The sequence below is a fragment of the Cololabis saira genome, chromosome 6 (genome assembly GCF_033807715.1).
Source record: "Cololabis saira isolate AMF1-May2022 chromosome 6, fColSai1.1, whole genome shotgun sequence".
Taxonomy (NCBI): Eukaryota; Metazoa; Chordata; class Actinopteri; order Beloniformes; family Belonidae; genus Cololabis; species Cololabis saira.
Genome location: NC_084592.1, coordinates 6,325,943 through 6,345,000, shown reverse-complemented (window position 1 = coordinate 6,345,000; position 19,058 = coordinate 6,325,943). Strand labels below are relative to the sequence as shown.

The 19,058-nt window shown below is 40.8% G+C and overlaps 1 protein-coding gene across 13 annotated transcripts in view; it reads left to right on the top strand.

Moving 5' to 3' along the window:
- map4k4 (mitogen-activated protein kinase kinase kinase kinase 4) overlaps positions 1-19,058 on the top strand; it is a 140,242-nt gene that overhangs the window by 82,170 nt on the left and 39,014 nt on the right. For 9 of the 13 annotated variants that reach the window (XM_061723114.1, XM_061723115.1, XM_061723109.1 and 6 more), the window contains exons 7-16: positions 2,790-2,920; positions 5,107-5,161; positions 5,355-5,433; positions 5,535-5,710; positions 5,888-5,960; positions 7,810-8,020; positions 10,306-10,467; positions 12,235-12,321; positions 14,636-14,956; positions 18,495-18,650. In XM_061723114.1, the coding sequence (XP_061579098.1) occupies positions 2,790-2,920; positions 5,107-5,161; positions 5,355-5,433; positions 5,535-5,710; positions 5,888-5,960; positions 7,810-8,020; positions 10,306-10,467; positions 12,235-12,321; positions 14,636-14,956; positions 18,495-18,650 (1,451 nt within the window). The remainder of the gene's footprint in view (positions 1-2,789; positions 2,921-5,106; positions 5,162-5,354; positions 5,434-5,534; positions 5,711-5,887; positions 5,961-7,809; positions 8,021-10,305; positions 10,468-12,234; positions 12,322-14,635; positions 14,957-18,494; positions 18,651-19,058) is intronic. The other 4 variants (XM_061723118.1, XM_061723117.1, XM_061723110.1 and 1 more) reach the window with 2 other exon arrangements.

Below are 19,058 nucleotides of genomic sequence, written 5' to 3'. Positions count from 1 at the left end.
CAGCGTATTTATGCAGGTTCATGTAAATTATGGTATTTTTCAAAACGTAGAGGGGGAAATATCCGTTTCTGTAAATACCCGGCTATGTTGAAACGTGGCCTAAAACATGCAGGACAGCGGCCCTCCAGGACCGACTTTGGACACCCTTGATCTACACCTACAAATCTTCTCAGACAGCACTCAGTTTAGCAACCCAAAATGTTGAAAGAGCCATATTGGACCAAAAACACAAAAAACAAATATGTCGGGAGCCGCAAAAAATGAAAAGTCTTGTATAAACCTTAGAATGAAGGCAACACATGCTGCATGTTTCTATATTAGTTATAACTGGGGGAAGATTTTTTTTTTCATTATGCACTTCGAGAAAAAAGTCGTAATGTCGAGAAAAAAGTCGTAATGTCGAGAAAAAAGTCGTAATGTCGAGATTAATGTTGAAGTACAATCTCGAGAAAAAAGTCGAAATGTTGAAAAAGAAGTCGAAATGTTGATAAAGAAGTCGAAATGTTGATAAAGAAGTCGAAATGTCGAGAAAAAAGTCGAAATATCGGAATGTCGAGATTAATGTTGAAGTACAATCTCGAGAAAAAAGTCGAATTGTTGAGAAAAAAGTTGAAATGTCGAGAAAAAAGTTGAAATTTTGTGAAAAAAGTCGAAATGTTGAGAAAGAAGTCGAAATGTCGAGAAAAAAGTCGAAATGTCGAGATTAATGTTGAAGTACAATCTCGAGAAAAAAGTCGAAATGTTGAGAAAAAAGTCAATGTAGAGAAAAAAGTCAAAATTTCGAGAAAAAAGTTGAAATGTCGAGATTAAAAAGGAAAGGCGAAAGGAAGAAAAAAAGAGGAAAAAAAGAAGAAAAAAGGAAAAAAAGAAGAAAAAAGGAAAAAAAAAGGTCAAACTTTTTTGAAAAAGCTCCAGGAGCCACTAGGGCGGCGCTAACGAGCCGCATGTGGCTCTGGAGCCACGGGTTGCCGACCCCTGGTTTAGACCAGTCGCATCATAGCTTTGGTTATTATTTATGTCACAGTACGATCGAATGCTCATACAAAAAGCACATAACTGAAATACACTGCCTGTCCAAAAAAGGTTACTTTTTTATTTATTATCTATAAATAACATGTCTCAACCATTTAATTATCAAAAAACAGACCTTGGTTTAGATTCCTGGACGGTTTGTGTGACTTCCTTGAATTTCCCCTCTGGGGATCAATCAAAGATGATCTTTTATTGTCTTAGACCTGTGCACGAAAATGATTGCTTTCCTCCTCCTGAAATGTCTAGTTCAACTGCCATCGGCCTTGTGGCGACTTGTTTTACTGTGTGTCTACGGTTAGATTACAGTTTGAACCCAGAATACTGTGAACCCATTCACACCTGGCACGAACATGCATCCTGAGAACTTTGTGACCACCACTTGGTACCAAAATGTTTCATAAATTAGTCAAAAATGTCTCCAGACCACCTTCAAATTGTTCCTGAGTTATTGGATCTGAATGTGTTTACATTTCCTAACAGTATTTACCACTTGTGATTGGATTTCAAGGGGCACATTTCAATGAAAGGTCTGAATAAAAGTCTGAATCTGGTATGAATGGTCATTGTTTTTCATTGAGGATAATGAGATAAGTTTTACTCCCCACAAGTCCCAGAGCAAGTGACTGGATCTTTTACTCATCTTTAGGGTTGCAGTTAAGACACAACCTCTCTGACATTTTTAGTCTATGTTTAACTAATATCCATGCTGTTTTGATCATGTTTGTTCATACTGAGTCACATGCAAACTGATTTTGAAGACTATAAACTGCTAACTGGTTTGTAGTCATGAGCCATAGTTAACAAACATTAAAGGGGACCTATTATGGCATCTAATCCCTATTTTAAATAGGCCATGAATGTCTTAAAAACAAGCTTTTGATTGTTTTTGCTAAATAAATGAGAAATTCAGCCTCAGGGCCATGTCTTTATCTTTACCGTTTCTAACCTCATTATCTATGCGGGATTCCGAGTGGGCGGGGCTATGATGATGAGGCTCTGTGCTGATTGGCTGCCCTACGCGATGACGCGAATGACGCGATACACCGCTACAAAAAAATGGTGGAAGCTCCGGCCGGCGGAGTTACCGTGTCCTAACACCGTGTCATAACTGCATGCCATGTGAGCGAGCGTCAGCGACAAAATCAATTCCATTGCTTTATTTTCTATTGGACTGTCCTAACTGGCTGCAGCGACACAGCGCGCCGTTTTGAGCTGAACATTTGTCGGACGCCCTGCTTTTTTTTTTTTTCTTCCTGTCGCTCGCGTTGAAAGCCGGTTGAAAGCGCTGTAGGAAACAGTCATGATGAGGAACGGCTGATCCAGTTAGTTGAAATGAGAAGTTATCTCTATGATTCCTCCTCATTTCACTACAAAAACCTCAATAAAGTGGCAGCTGCTGGAGGAAGATGGACAGAGAGCGTCCGATGTCACGCAGTGCTACGCGCTAGTCGGACGCTCATGCAGTTACACGGTTTTATAGTTGTGGGCGTGGTTTGCATTTTGGTTACGTAACGAAAGGGAGCAGAATCTGAACGTCTTGTAGATCCACATCACACTGGACGGCTCATCCGGGCGGCTGTACAGACACTGCAGAATTTGGTTGCTTTCCTCCTTCTCTGAGTTGGCAGGCTGAGGGGAGACCAATTTATATATGTTAAAGCAAGAAAAAACCTGTTTTTCATAATAGGTCCCTTTTAAATCCTGCAAAGAAAATGTGTTGGAGCTCGTCATTGATTATCCTTTTTGCTTTTCCTCAGTGGATTTTGGCGTGAGCGCTCAGCTGGACCGGACCGTGGGCCGGAGGAACACCTTCATCGGAACGCCGTACTGGATGGCTCCGGAGGTCATCGCTTGTGATGAAAACCCTGACGCCACCTACGACTACAGGGTAAGGACGGTGCTCTGCAGGCTGCACAACAAACCTGTGCAATAAGATCTGATGGTAACACATGGTACATAATGTTCTAATTATCTCTACGCTATTTGTATGAATATATTTCTATATATTATTCTGTCAGGCTGTAACCTACTTGTTTGTTACTGTCAAGTGAAAAAGCTTTAGCAGAAAAACAGCATTCACACCATTTTTTTTTTTTTGGTTTATCAATCCCTAATTTTCTAAAAACCCAAATTTAGAGAGTTTCACTGTCTAAGCATCTAAGATGTTTATAGACCTCTTTAGAGCTACCTGAAACAACATTTAAGACCTACATTTGCAATGAAAAATCTTCACTTAATATAAAAACTTTTGCAAGAGGGCGTGTTGATGTTAAATTAGGTTAAATTATTCACAATCAGAGTAAGTCTCAGGTAAATCCCAAAGAGAAGCGTTCCTGCTAAATCCAATGTAATGGCTATTGTAGCAACTAACTAGCAATGTTAAATGTTCACATTCAGGGGAATGCGACCAAAACAAAACCCTTTTCTTTTTGTTTTCCTCATAGCGGTAGAAGAAAAGACATTTTTTATATAAGTTTCTTGTGAATGGTTCCATCCCTCCTCCCTCATGTGGAGGTTTAGAGAATGATCACATGACACCTCTGCACTCATACTCAAAAGGAAGCAAAATAATTTGATTATGTTTATATATGGATAGTAAGGTTCTCAATCAATGAAAGTCTTTAATCGCGATTAATCCGAAGATTTTTGTAGTTGAATCGGAATTAGCACACAAATAATGTTTTTAAAATGTTCTGTTTACCTGAAGAAAAATACATGAGCAAACAATGATCTTTGCTTTATATACATGGTCAGAAACGTGCCTCGTTCTTGTCTCTGAACTACAGGCCGAGGGTATTTGAGACCTGGCGTTACAGCCCTAATTCATTGCAAAAAAAAGGAACAAAAACAACTAATAGTAATTTTTTTCCTCCTTTTTTATGGGCCCTCTCATCAGTATTGAGTCATTACTAGTCAGACTTTTCCTGCTCAGTCGAGCACTGTGATGCCTCATGATCGTGACCGAGAGCTACAAACTCGAGCAGAACTGGAGGAGGAAAACGTCTACGTAAACTCAGTTGTTTCTCTTGCCTCCCCTCAGCTCCTCCGCTAGCACAAGTCCTGCCACTTTACGGGCACTTCGCTGCCGTCCGTTGTGTCGGAATCTGAGTGGGATTTATCTGTCTTTTTCCAAAAATGGCAAACTTTCACAACAGTCCAAATAAATTACATAAATAAATGGTTAAAATACACTGAAATGTTTTTGACTGAAACATCTAAAGTTAAGATTATTAAAAGAGCCACAACCGGATATGGGATTCCTAAAAACCCCGAGTTATTTACTATAAAGACTGATACCAGAGGATGCAATAAATAAAGAGGACACATACATTTTTAAAATTCTATCTCTTGTGGCTAAGAAAGCCATTACAGAAGAAAATTGGCTGAAGATGGAGTCACCTGGACTGAGCCAATGGTTGGACATTGTAGAAGAAATACAGGACTGTCTCAGAAAATTAGAATATTGTGATAAAGTCCTTAATTTTCTGTAATGCAAAAATGTCATACATTCTGGATTCATTACAAATCAACTGAAATATTGCAAGTCTTTTATTATTTTAATATTGCTGATCATGGCTTACAGCTTAAGAAAACTCAAATATCCTATCTCAAAAAATTAGAATATTCTGGGAATCTTAATCTTAAACTGTAAACCATAATCAGCAATATTAAAATAATAAAAGGCTTGCAATATTTCAGTTGATTTGTAATTAATCCAGAATGTATGACATATTTGTTTTTTTAATTGCATTACAGAAAATAAAGAACTTTATCACAATATTCTAATTTTCTGAGACAGTCCTGTAGGATCAATGGAACAAATGACCTACAGCCTACAACTTAAAACAGAGATGTACTTAGCAAGATGGACAAAATGGCATTATTATATAAGACAATATTGTCTCCCCCCTTGTTTTCTTGTATTGTTGTATACCTGTTTTTGTTGTTGCTTTTCTATTATGTCTGAAAGTTGGAAAATAGAGTTAAAAAAAGAAAAAGAGCCAAAACCAAGTTATAACAACCAAGCATGAGTGAAAGAGAAAAATCAAACTAATGTTGTGTTGTTTCCATCAGAGCGACCTGTGGTCCTGTGGAATCACGGCTATAGAGATGGCTGAGGGAGCGCCGCGTAAGTGTCTCTTACCTGCTAGTACTGCTGGATTTGAGTTTCTTCAGACACTCTAATATATCCTCAATCAGTGAAGAAGTGATTTGAAAATGAAAAAATCGTATCTGCAATTGAAGCTTTTTATTACAATTCTTACTGAACTGCAACCAATGATCTGGTCTCTCATCTGCTTTTTCTCGTGTCTTCCCTGCAGCTCTGTGTGACATGCATCCAATGAGAGCCCTCTTCCTCATTCCCAGAAACCCTCCTCCTCGCCTCAAGTCCAAAAAATGGTGCGGCCACTTTTTTCCCAGTGTTTTCTGTGATATTAACACTTGCATCTAGCCGAATGAGCACACTTAACTCCAAACCCCACACCTGCCTGCCGTAATAGGTCGAAGAAGTTCTTCAGCTTCATCGAGGGCTGCCTGGTGAAGAACTACACCCAGCGACCCCCCACGGAGCAGCTGCTCAAGCACCCGTTCATCCGCGACCAGCCCAACGAGAGGCAGGTCCGCATCCAGCTCAAGGACCACATCGACAGAACCAAGAAGAAGCGCGGCGAGAAAGGTGAGTCCAGAGAGAAGCTTCGTCCAGGTCGGTTCTTGGAAACTTGGAAACCTTTTTCTGTCTGCAAACACTCATTTCATTTCTTTGGATAAAGTCAGCAGCCTTGACTATTCTATCAACGGGTTTTAATTCTTCTTAATAATGGTTATTTTTTTTATTTTCCCTTGTAATTGACAGATGAGACCGAGTACGAGTACAGCGGCAGTGAAGAGGAGGAGGAAGAAGCCTCTGAGCAAGAAGGAGAGCCAAGGTACTTCTAGTGTTGGTGTCAGATCATTTCACATGTGTCTTTTTACCTGCAGTAGCTTATAGAGGGTCTGCATTGATGTCACTTCCCCGCTGGACCAGACTCCTTACTGCACTGAGTGGCAAAAACAGCTGCAACTAGTGGAGAAGACTGGATAACAGCCGATTATCGGCTTAAATTAAAGGCAGTTGGACTTGACAGTGACCCGTACAGTTACCAAGAACCAGTGGTCCATGGACATTAATAATTGGTACAGTTACCCCAAGAACCAGTGGTCCATGGACATTAATATTTGGTACAGTTACCAAGAACCAGTGGTCCATGGACATTAATATTTGGCCACGAATCCAGTTTCCTGATATTTATATGTACTTAATTTCTATGCCGGGGAAATACACAAAGCAAAGCTTGAAGGCTTACAGAAGTCTTGACGCTTGGTCCGACTTCAAGGCAGGATTTGTTGTAGAAATTAAAGTGATGAGGACGCCGAACTTTATGATTGGACCGTTTAACGTTAGCTACCCAAAAATCCAACATGACCTGATACAAAATGGGAACCACAAATCCACGTTTCGGTGCCTGGAATCCAGTTGTTTCTGTGAATTGCAGCGATCCATTTGTCTCTCTTAAGCTTATTTTTCGTCAGTCTGTAAAAACATATCTCAGATTTCTTGCTAAATCTATGAGTACAGTCGATCGCACAACAGCTCTTTCCCATTTAAGAGGTTTTCCAGTTGCTCAAACTGAAAGTTTACGCTGACACTCAGTCTTTCTGCCACTCAGTCTTTCTGACACTCAGTCTTTCTGACACTCAGTCTTTCTGACACTCAGTCTTTCTGACACTCAGTCTTTCTGACACTCAGTCTTTCTGTCACTCAGTGGGCGAAACCCGCTGTGAAGTCCCATCTGTGACGTCATGCACATTCCCTCTATATCAATACTTAGATATAAATACTGCTACTTGAATTTGTGTTCGATATCGAGGGAAAAAATGAGAGTGAGAGAAACTTCAAGCAGTGACGGTTTTTGTTTGTTTGTCTCGTTGCTGCTGAAAAGTCAGCTGGAGCCGTGAGCAGCTATGAAGAGACAGAGCTCCTGGTAGATCTGGTCGTTCCTTATCTCCGTCTAGATCCCTTTTTAATTCTCTCCTCAGCACCAGGTTTATGAACATCTGACCCTCAGAGTTGGATCAGAAACAGACTTCTGCTGCCATTGCCTGTTGAATAAATTGAACAAGAATCCGTCAGAGTCTCTTTCTCTGATTTCCTCCTCCTGACTCAGACGTCTGACTCCAACCCCCGACCAATCGGTGGTCTGTAGTGTGATGATGTCAGATACAGCCGACTCAGCAGCTTAGAACCTCAGCAGAATAGTTACAGAAAAAGTATCTACTCGGCACGTTAGACCCCTAGTGGAAAAGCAGCAAAACTGAGGCGAGTCCAGTGGGGCTGAGTAGGTACTAGTGGAAAAGCGCCATAACAGTCCAGCCCTGCAGAGGAAACTCCTTTGTCTTTGCTGCAGATTCAGCAGCGATCTGCTCATGATTCATTGCCAATCCTGAATAAGACCCAGAGATACTTTAACTTCTCCACACGAGGCAGCGCCTCACACTCACGCTTTTCCAACTATGAACCATGGTCTCAGATTCTCATCACACCTGGATGAAGTCAATAGGACCACTACAATAACCATTTAATCATAAAACTCTAAATATTCTTTCATTTGCCGGTCAATTTGTTACATTCCTGTCCATAAACAAATAAGATTTTAAAAACGACTTCTGTTTAAAACAAGCTGCTCATTAGATTTGATGATATCAGCTCATCCTGCTCTTCTCGTCTTGTCCGTCCAGCTCCATAGTGAACGTGCCGGGCGAGTCCACCCTGCGCCGGGACTTCATCCGGCTGCAGCAGGAGAACAAGGAGCGATCGGAGGCTCTGCGGCGCCAGCAGCTGCTGCAGGAGCAGCAGCTCCGGGAGCAGGAGGAGTACAAACGCCAGCTCCTGGCCGAGAGGCAGAAACGAATCGAGCAGCAAAAGGAGCAGCGCCGGCGGCTGGAGGAGGTGAGCCCTCAAGTCTCCTGCACTGATTGCTTTGTAAAGTCTTTTTAACACGTCCCAGAGTTTCCCTGTGGGTTTACGCCACTGTTTCAAAGAAGTATTGGGAAAAATCCTGGTCATCCGGTGTGTTCACGTAATCATTTAAATACATTTTTTGGGCACATAATGTTTGTGAACGTAAACCTGATCCGCTGCAGCAAACCCAGATTATAATACAGCCCCCGCAGGTTTCCACAGTAGACCCCAGCCATGATGGAAACACCATCATCATACATCACCCCCCACTCAGAACAGGAGCAGTCTGGATGCTTGATTATGTATGATGCTCACTAGCGTGTATGGACCATCTATTGCCTTGGTATATTCAGTCAAACTGTAAACTTGAATATAGAAAATGATGTGAGTGACTAAATATTAATCATCAATAATTACAGTAAATAATAAGTCCAGGATAAATCAGATGCAGAATAAACATATAAGTTTTGGTCTGGTTTGTCCAGGTTTGTAGATATTCATCTGATTTCCTACTAGGGCTGGGCGATATGGACCAAAAGTCATATCTCGATATTTTCTAGCTGAATGGCGATACTCGATATATATCGATATTTTTTCTGTGCCGTAAATGGGGTTTCCCCCAAAGCATTATAGCATAGCATCTCTGTTAGCATCTCTGTTAGCTTCATTTTTTTCTGAGGCAAACCCTTAAAAAAACAGTCAGTTTTAATACAAAGCTTCGTGCCAAATGTCACACAGGTACATTTATTAACAGAGGTCTGCACAATATCAAAATGTATAAAACAAATGAAATAAAAATAAACTGCCGCAATATATAGAATAAAAATGCTTCTTGAATAAAATAAAACAAATATCCCTTTCCTGCATCACAATTAAATTAAAATACACTGTGCAATTAATACAGTGACAGTAACAGGCAGACTTTTCCACTGAGGTTGACATTTGTGCAAATAACAAAACATTTGTGCAAATCTCAAATAAAACATTCAAGTCAATTTGTCCCAAAATAAGCTATATCAAAATCATAATTTTATTTTTATTTTTTTTAAATCGATATAAACGATATTGTCTCGTACCATATCGCGTTTGAAAATATATCGATATATATTAAAATCTCAATATATCGCCCAGCCCTATTTCCTAGTTTTTGCTGTCCACAGATACACGGATGGTGAATATGGTTTGTTCCACTTCCTATTCAAAGCTTAACATAATAATGATAATACTGTAGCCTTTCATTTTCCTGTAACAGGAGGTGCAGGTTCTGTAAAAAAAGAAAAAAGAAGAGTTCACAGCATTTCTTCAGCAGGGAGTTTCTATCCCGGAGAGGAATGTCTGCGTTTTAGCGGCTTCACTCCAGCCACAACTTGTTTGCCTTCGGATGAAACTTTGAGGCATTTATATCTATGTATTTCCTACTTTTAAGAAATCAATTGGAAGGAAAACAGAATAAATTTAAAAAATCCATTCTCCAAGCTGTGGTAATTTTCTGTTCTTTACATGGGCATGGCTATTTTTCTTCCTCAAATTAAATAGAAATGATAGCAGAGATGAGTAGAGCTGCAAAAAGATCAAAGTAAATGTGGACAAGATTGGGTGGCACAAAATGTTTCTAGGGAACAGAAAGATTCAGACCCGAAGTATAAAAAGAGGGGAGGACAAAGAAAAAAATGGAAATATAGGGGGGGAAAAAGGGGCAGCATGCTGTAATTTCCAGCAGAATCAAACATGGTTTAAAAGACATTGAGCAGATGTAAACTTCATTACACCTCACAAGCGCCGGGCCCCTCTGGCTAGAGAGAAGAAAGTGTGGCTTTTTCTCATATTTCCACACACGACATCCAGCTCACGGCTCTTTCGGGTTCATGACGGAGCTTGTAGCTGCATCTTTCAGTGGGACTCGCAGCTGGAGGCGGGTCATGTCATGAGACACACTGCTCTGCATGTGCACTCTTGTTTTCAATAGATCCTCCTGTGGAATTTTGAACTTATAGAATAATTTCTCCAGACGTGATGCAGACGCTGCACCTGGTGCCCTGCAGCTCTTACTGCCTATCAGGCTAAACGTGCACCCTGGTTCATCTACAACTGCTCAGCAACACTGCAGCGGCCTGAAGAGATCCCAGCTTTGACTTTAAGAAGTTTCTAGTTGTTTCTGCTCTCACCCTTCCTGATTTGAACATGTTCTGGTTTCACACTGGTAACACGGCACGGGCTGCCTCGGCCTCGTATGATGAAACGGTATTAACACGCCTCCCGCGGTGCATCTGCAGCAACAACGCCGTGAGCGTGAGATGAGGAGGCAGCAGGAACGCGAGCAGCGCCGGCGCGAGCAGGAGGAGAAGAGACGCGTCGAAGAGATGGAGCGACGCCGCAAAGAGGAGGAAGAGCGCAGGAGGGCGGAGGAGGAGAAGAGGAGGGCCGACCGAGAGCAGGTACCCAGGCCAGAGGGAGGCAGGAAAAGGGAGGGGTTAGGAAAACCTTCATGCTCTTTCAGCAAGCGTTTGTTTTAGGAAATGTGTATTACAATTAGGGGGATACACGATACACTAATCTCACGATAACGATACAATACAATATTATAGCAGTATTTTTTTAACAACCTTGCATAAGGAACATATGACTGGAAAAAATTGTCTTTTATTTGAAAGACACAAAGTACAAAACAATACTGTACGTTTTCCCTATTGTTAGTTTGTAATGCTTTATAACTGTTTAAGTTTTAAAGAGAAAGCCAGGCCAACCATTTTCCACAAACTGAACTAAAAGTTAATGTCAGGTTTGCATTATGCATCTGCAGTTTCATACAAGTACAAATATTTTGCCACAAACTGAATAGTTTCTCTCATGTATGACTTGACTTTTTTCTTTTCCAGAAATTTAACAACTACAATTAAATAAATAAATAAAAGTAAATAAATAAGCAAAAGTCAACATGGCTGTTATTGATCTTCTGCCAGAGCTGAGAGCTTCACCTGCTCCAGCCTGAGGCCGTAAGGTGAACCCCGGTATCGTTTCATCCTCCCACCTTTGGGGACGACACAATCTTTACATCATAAAAAGATTGATTCATGCTCACCTTAGAAGTAAAAGTTCGGAGCTCAAAACCCCCCAAGAGTCCCGTGATCAGGACCACAAAACGGTACTAGTTTCTTCTGAGCGTAGTCAGATTTTCATCCGCGGGTCGAGGCGCGGTCGTCACCTGATCCCGCTGCACCAATAGGATGCGCGTTAAACACAATATATTAATATTAATAACCCAATATCGCGCTACAGTTTGTCACTTCCACGACACGTATCGTGATGTTTTTGTATTGCGAAATTACGTGGTACGATATATTGTTACACCCCTAATTACAAGTGAAGCAATGAACTTCGTACTGAAAAGCTTCTGGATTGGCATTTTATTTCCACCTATTTTATTGTTTCCAACTGTAACAAAAGTTGTGAAGGCGACTCTCTTGCCCGCTATGTCTCCTCTGATCTGACTGATCAGCTCTCGTGGCCGGATCAAGCACTGGTGACACATTAGCTTTGCTCACATTCATTAAACGTAAAGTTGCTATGAGCGCAGGGCCTGTCATCAACAGTTTTTAAAATAGTTTTTCTAAGAAGCTACACTCTTTGAAATAGAAATAAAATTTAAAAAAATATTTTCAGTGTAAAGGTAGATACAGAGCAAGAAAGTTCATGCAAAAAACATCAAATTTGCCTTCATGAGGACCTAAATAGCCTCACATATTTACAGTGATTTATGTTCACACACCTTTTATGACGAGTTCTCATGTAGACCCAGTTAGATTATACAACTTTTTCATTGGGAAAGTTTCAAATCACTGTTAATATTTTAAAGACTTTCTTTCATGCTAAATGTTTCAGTTTCATTTGAAGGAATATTTGGGCCTCTAGTGCACTGTGACATCATCTTGCTCTTGGAGATGGATTCAGGTTTTAGGATAGAGTGTTAACGGTGAGCAGTGTCAGTAGAACTCTGTTGGTCTTTTTGTGGATGCAGGAAAATATTCCTTTTTGGCTGCTTTGTAGATCCAAGAGACAGAGACAGGTCATATTTTTAGCCTACATATTTAGGGAATGTAAACGTGAACTGGTAGCCATCTGTCCGTTTTTATATTTCTTGGCCTGATGCATGGTTCCTGAGTACTGAAAAGCAGCCGCTGGGACGGTGTGTGTTTGATTGACAGGAGTATATCCGCCGCCAGTTGGAGGAGGAGCAAAGGCACCTGGAGATCCTGCAGCAGCAGCTCCTGCATGAACAGGCCATGCTGCTGGTGAGTGCTCGCCTTCTTTCAGCCCAGGACATCTTTGCATGTTCCCCTGAAACAAAACTCCTGGTTTTTCTCTTGAACCAAACTTTTTTTATAGTGATTTATATTGTCTCAGTGTGCAATTTTTTTTTTTTTTTGTGTTGACATGTCTGAGATTTACGGAAGAGTATTAGGGCCAGGCAGGAGAAAAATAAAAATTTATATTTTAGAGGAGGAAGATTTTTTTTTCATTATGCACTTTGAGAAAAAAGTCAAAAAGTCGAGATTAATGTTGAAGTAGAATTTCGAGAAAAAAGTCGAAATGTCGAGAAAAAGTCAAAATGTTGAGAAAAAAGTCAAAATTTCGTGAATAAAGTCGAAATGTTGAGAAAAAAGTCGAAATTTTGAGAAAAAAGTCGAAATGTCGAGAAAAAAGTTGAGATTAATGTTGGAGTACAATTTCGAGAAAAAAGTCAAAATTTCTTGAATAAAGTTGAAATGTTGAGAAAAAAGGCGAAGTGCACAGTAAAAAAAATCTTGCACTCTCAATTTTTTTTTTCTCTTGCCTGGCCCTAACACTTTTCCGTAGAGATTACACAGCTACCAGGTCATTCAGGTTTTAGTCCATTTACCTTCCTCTATAAACTGAATGATGTTTTTGGACTTGGCTTGTGACTTTCAGAGGTCCAAGGGGAATCATTAACAGCTGAGGTCAAAGCTGGATAAATGTTCTCAGGGTTAGCCGCGGAAGTCAGGATGTTTACAAAGCCCTCAGTGACGGTGATGTCATCACCAGGAAGCTAGTCATCCAGCAGGAAGAGAGGGTTTCCCTTGTTTTAATTCCAGGTGGATTTGCACAGATAAGCTGGCTTACTTGGCGTTTTTTTTATTTTTAAAGGACTCTGTTCCACTGGGGGTTACAGACGCGGTTCACATAATAAAAGGATATCGCCACTTCCAGGTTCACACCATCGCTAAGTTGTTGTCTGTCCTCTCACGTTCCCACATACTCCCCATTCTTGAACCTAATTACTACAAACAAGCTTCCTTCTCACAATGGTAGACTCAGATGGCTTAAATGATACACTGTGAGTGGAATTGGCCTCGTAGCTGCAAGAGCTTAACCCACAGAGAGGTGTCAGTGTTGATGTCTTCAGATGTGCTGAAAATACACCAAATTACAGTTAATTAGACCTTTTAGAATAAAATCTGGTCCAGTTCAACTTTACACGCTAGAAAATGAAAACCTGAGAAACATTGCACTCTTAAAATGTTAACTTTTAGTAAGAAGTAGTTTTGCTTCTTGTACTTCCAGTGAAACCTTGTTTACCAGAAGCTTCTTCATGAAAGAAATGTCTTTTGCCACCATGAACAGAGGTGGGTAGAGGAGCCAAAAATTGTACTCAAGTAAAAGTACTGTTACTTCTGAATAATATGACTCAAGTAGTAGTAAAAAGGAGTCATCCAAATAATTACTTGAGTAAAAGTAGAAAAGTACTTGGTGAAAAAACTACTCAAGTACTGAGTAACTGTTGAGTAACGTCTGATTTATTTTTTTAACACAACCATTCAAACAGACAAAAGTACAAAATAATCATCTTCAGGCAAATTAAATCAATAAAATAGTAAAATAAATTAAAATAATAAAAAAATAAAAAATAGCTTAAATTAAAATAATCTTAAAGTAAATTCAAGTACTTTAATAAATAATAAAATAAATAAAATAATAACAGAATAAAAAAATAAATTAAGCCAAAGTAGCACAACATTTCTTGCCTTTGTACTTTTCTTTTTTAACCAGACAGAACTAGAACAAACATGAACTCATAGAAACTCTGTGTGTGTTTGACTCTGTGTAAATGTGACAAAACATGCAAAAACAAACATTTTTCCCAAAGAATCACCCAGTGATATCATGAGATTGACGCGTACGTACGTGGATAAAAGGGATAAAAGAAAAGTAACAGCTCAACGTAGCCTAATGTAGCGGAGTAAGAGGAACAGTTTCTCCTTCACAAATCTACTCAAGTAAAAGTAAAAAGTATAGTGATTCAAAACTACTCCTAAAAGTACAGAATTTCCCAAAACTTACTCAAGTAAATGTAACGGAGTAAATGTAACTCGTTACTACCCACCTCTGGCCATGAACATGTTGGATTTCACGTACTGTCACTCTAAAGCAAACATACATGTTTGGGGATCCTGGTGGTGATTTAAAGTACCGGAAATATCATTTAAATGGGAAAACGGGTGTTGTTGAATCCATACACCTTACCCAGCCTCTTTCAGTCAGTGCTTTTGGCTCAACTTGGCTCAACTTGGCCCTCCTTGCACTCAGGAGTATAAATGGCGGGAGCTGGAGGAGCAGCGGCAGGCCCAGAAGCTCCAGAGACAGCTGCAGCAGGAGCAGGCCTACCTGCTCTCCCTACAACAGGGCCAGAACCTGGACGTTAGCAAGTCCTCACAGCAGCAGAGCCCTGCAGCAGACGGGGCAAAGCCCCTGCAGAGCCCTGACTCGGACGCAGCCAAACCAGCGCAGAGCACTGACTCTGAGAAGACACGGCCCAGTCCGCTGTCCAGTCTGGATAAAAGTGAAGTCCCCCAGCAACCCGCCGCTGACCTGCAAGGCCCTGCCCCCGATACTGAGCCGGTCAGAGAGGTGAAGCTCGCAGCGTGACGCCGCCACCCCGACTGACTGCTAGCGCTTCGTCTGCTTGTGTGAACTCTCCTTCACTGCTTTGGGTGTGCCGTGTGTTACTTGGTGATGGCTAACCGGTGATGCAGGATGAATGAAGGCTTTGTAGCTGAGCGTTGTGACTAGAGAGTATCTCGTCCTGCAACTCACAAGTCGACTCATTACACTGGTCTATTATGCTTTTAGCTGTAGTGAAACTGGGCCAAAGGCAAACGGTTGCGAGTACGTTTCTCTGCATCTCTGGTGACTCTTTAATGAGACGTAAAACCCTCAAAACGGAGTCTCAAAGCAATTATAGACATAAGCATAAGCAACGTGTGCGGTAATAGTTGCATACTTTCAACCCTTTAAAGACTTATCTCAAGTTTTACCACAATTGTACACTTGAATGTGTATGATTGCATGTTTTGTTTGCCAGTGAAAAGGGAAGCGTGCGTCACTACAGCCCCACCGTCAGCCCTCCGAGAGGAAGCTGACATGGACGTGGTCACGTTCATAGAAATACCAGAATGGTTACCCCATTACAGCGCTGGACAAATTAAGTTGAAAAGTTGGAAAATTGAAGTTCCACTGACTATACTGGAGATGAGAAACTTGTGATAAAGTCTCCTGGCTACAAAGATAACCTCTGCATTTGCAGCTCACCTTTTACATGGTTGATTTATTCCTGTCACGACTTGGTGAATGTATCCCTGAGTACGGCAGCATCTCCAAAAGGGCTGGGGATCCATTCAAATGTCAAGAATCGATTTGATTCTGATTCTTAAGATTCTGAATCGATTAATAAGATTTGATTTGATTCCGATATTGATTTGGGTTAGTGTTATTAAAACAGTTTTTTGAGCTGTTGCATGAATTATATGACTGTAGTTATGCAACATATTAATACTAGTATTATATTGAGATTCAACAGCAAGTATTGCAGCTAATGATGCTGTAAGGACCAATCAGCTCCCAGAATGCTGATAGAACTGAAACAGAAACATCGTGGGTCAGAATTACCAAACAGATCCAGGGCAGCAAACAGAGGCCATATGAAATTGGTTTTATTTTTTCCTACATTCCGTTTAAGTTTTTTCCATTTTCGGCCTATTTCGGTTTTCATTTTTGAGAATTTGGTTGTTAGCATTTTATGCAAATGTAACCCCAAAACAGTATATAAAGTAATGAAATATAGACAATTATAAATTAAAACTTTAATGTTTTCATACCTTTTAAATGTATTTAAAAGCAAAAACATGGCACCAGTTATTCTTGTGTCCAACAAAACATTCCTTTTTTGGGCATAAACAAAAAAATACCAAAAGTTGTAATGTAATGATGAAAAAAAATCAATCTTTAGACATGCAAATCGATTTTTAGGAATTAATGAGTATCGATTTAGAATCGGAAAATCGATTTTTTTCAACACTGGCTTAATCTCCAACATCATGCAGTTCATCACCTCTTTACTGAAAACAGCCTTTCTTCTTTTACTTTGATGCTCACTTCTCCCTGTAGTAGTACTTTTACTAGTTCCTCACAGCAAACGCAAATAACCCCGTTAAGTTCCTGCCCACGAGCCGGCAGGATCGCTCCGTCCAAACTTCATCAATCAATCAATCAATCAATAAAAATACAGCAAATACAGCAGATAAAACCGTAAGAGCTGTAGTTTTTAAAGGAGATTTAGTCATTGAGAGTTGTGTCGGACTTCCCAGAAACACAGTTTAGGAGCAGCAACAGAAAAGGCTCCATCTCCCGTCATTACGGGTCGAGTCCTGGGAACCACGAGGAGCATCAGCTCTGCAGATCTCAGGCTCTACCAGGACATCACCTTCATGTAGGACCACGGTCTGATATCTACAGCCACAGCACTGACGGAGGATTTCTGCTCCTCATATACCTTTTGGATTCTTTCAAAAAATGATAGCTGAAAATATTTTCAATAGAAGGGGACCTACAAAATAAAAGCTGTAAAATAAAGAATCAAATACCAATAGAATTACATCACCAGCCACTTATGTCGAAGCTCAACTCTAAACAGTTTTAATGGAAAAGTAGTCTCTTTGGGACATTAATTTGATAATGAAGTTGTGCGTTAAGTTAAATGAGTCAACCATACCTGGATTTCAGTTTCCATTAATAAAACACCTAGAAATGAAGCTGTACCATTAGCAACGTATCTGAAACCTAGCAGTTGTTCGTGGGCACCACTAATTGAGCTCATAATAATGATCTAATAAAAGGCCTCTTCTTTGAATGGAGATACATTTCTAAAAGGCTTTTAAACAGTTATTATTATCAGACATCTACTGTTGGTGAAACCTTGTTTTCCTACGCTCCACGCAGCAGTAAAAGTCAACCCAGAACAGCCCGATCTGTTTACAGATACAGTACAACCTTCCAGTGGCAAAACTCTTGACTCTTACTGACAGCGTTTGTTGATATGGAGATGTCTTTTAAAAAATATCAGGGCAAGGTCACTGGGGCGGCGTTTATTCTTAATTAAAATCTCGAGCAAATGTGTAGGTATCCTCGCTGATAATGAAAGTTGATGACAGAACCATGGCACAGTCTCACTTCAACTATTTGCCTCGGTGTTCTGCCAATTTCTGCTCCCTGCCGAGAAATGCCACTTTGTGGTTCTGCTCATGCGCACAGTGGATTTTCAAAGTTTGATTGCCACGCTAAATTGATAATATGGGATGTTGAGTATTTGATCCTTCAAAAATACACTACCCATGACATGAATTGCATTACACTTTGTGAACATTTTACGATAAAGAGGAAAAAAAAAAAAACAATTCTATTTCCTTTATTTGATATTAATTCAGTCATTCACCTTTATTTAACGAGGCAGGTCATTAAGAACATTCTTATTTACAATGACGGCCTGGCAAGAGACAAGGACCACTTGGGGGGGAAAGGAAGTGGTTTAGGGAGTAAAACACAGTAAAATTGTAGCTTTACAAAGGTAGCCTTTTTTGGCAAAGCAGCAGAAATTGGCAGAACACCGAGACTCCTTAAAAAAAACATTAGTTGGCATTTTTATTCTCCTGAAGTGTTCACTGAGATGCAAATCTCTGCAGCTCCCCAATGCTCGGCGAGGACACCAGTCTCATCCATAACACATCTCAGTTTAACCTGGGAGTCTGCTGTGTGATGTATGTGCCCTAACCTCTCTGTTGTCTCCAGTAAATGTTCTCTCTTTCCCCATAAAAAAAAATTAAATGAATGCATGAGCCTGTTATTGGTCAGGGTGCTGTCGTCCTTCTAGCAGACGTGTGGGAGTGGTGCAGCAATAATAACACGGCTGCCCTTGACGAGGCGTTTTGTTGTCCGTGCTGGTGTGCCTTCTCATGTGCTTGTACTACTTTAGAGTACAAATGGCCTCGTCTCCGTGGTAGGAAACTAACCAACCCTACCGTCCGTACGCTCCTGTCGTCCTCGTGCACGGACGCACGCTGCCCCGAACCGTCCAGCTGCAGCTGAAGCTTCTGTCCGTGTGTGTTCTCCGCAGGCCGACGAGAGGTATCGTAAAAACATCCAGGGATCTCCTCAGGCCGCCCAGACCAAACCCCAGCAGCCTCCGGTGCCGCCGCGCTCCGAGTCCTCTTATCCCAACGGAAACGCTGCGGCTGAGACGCCGGCCATGCACCGGGCCGTGGAGCCACAGGTAACAATAACTCCTCCTTCTCTGACGTTACTCTCCTCTCCACAGCTGCTTAGGGGTTGAACATACTTCCCCCTCGGGCGTCATCTAAACCTAAATGCTTTCTGATGTTACTCCCTGCAGGCACTCTGTGTTGTAATTCTGAAATGCAGACATTAAAACGACATTTTCTCTCTTCTGAACAGGCTTGGATTGTTGTTTCGACAGGCAGGGATGCAGTTAACCAGCATGGCCATACAATAACTGTAATAAATACAAAATGATACGTATGTACTTGGTACTTTTATGGTGACGCTCTTGTGCACTGACTCCGGGGCACCCAAGTGGAAAAGCAACTTAACTTCTCAATAATAAGTTGACCTTTGTTGCTCACTCTCTTGCAATCAGCCTGATTAATCTTACAAGCTTATT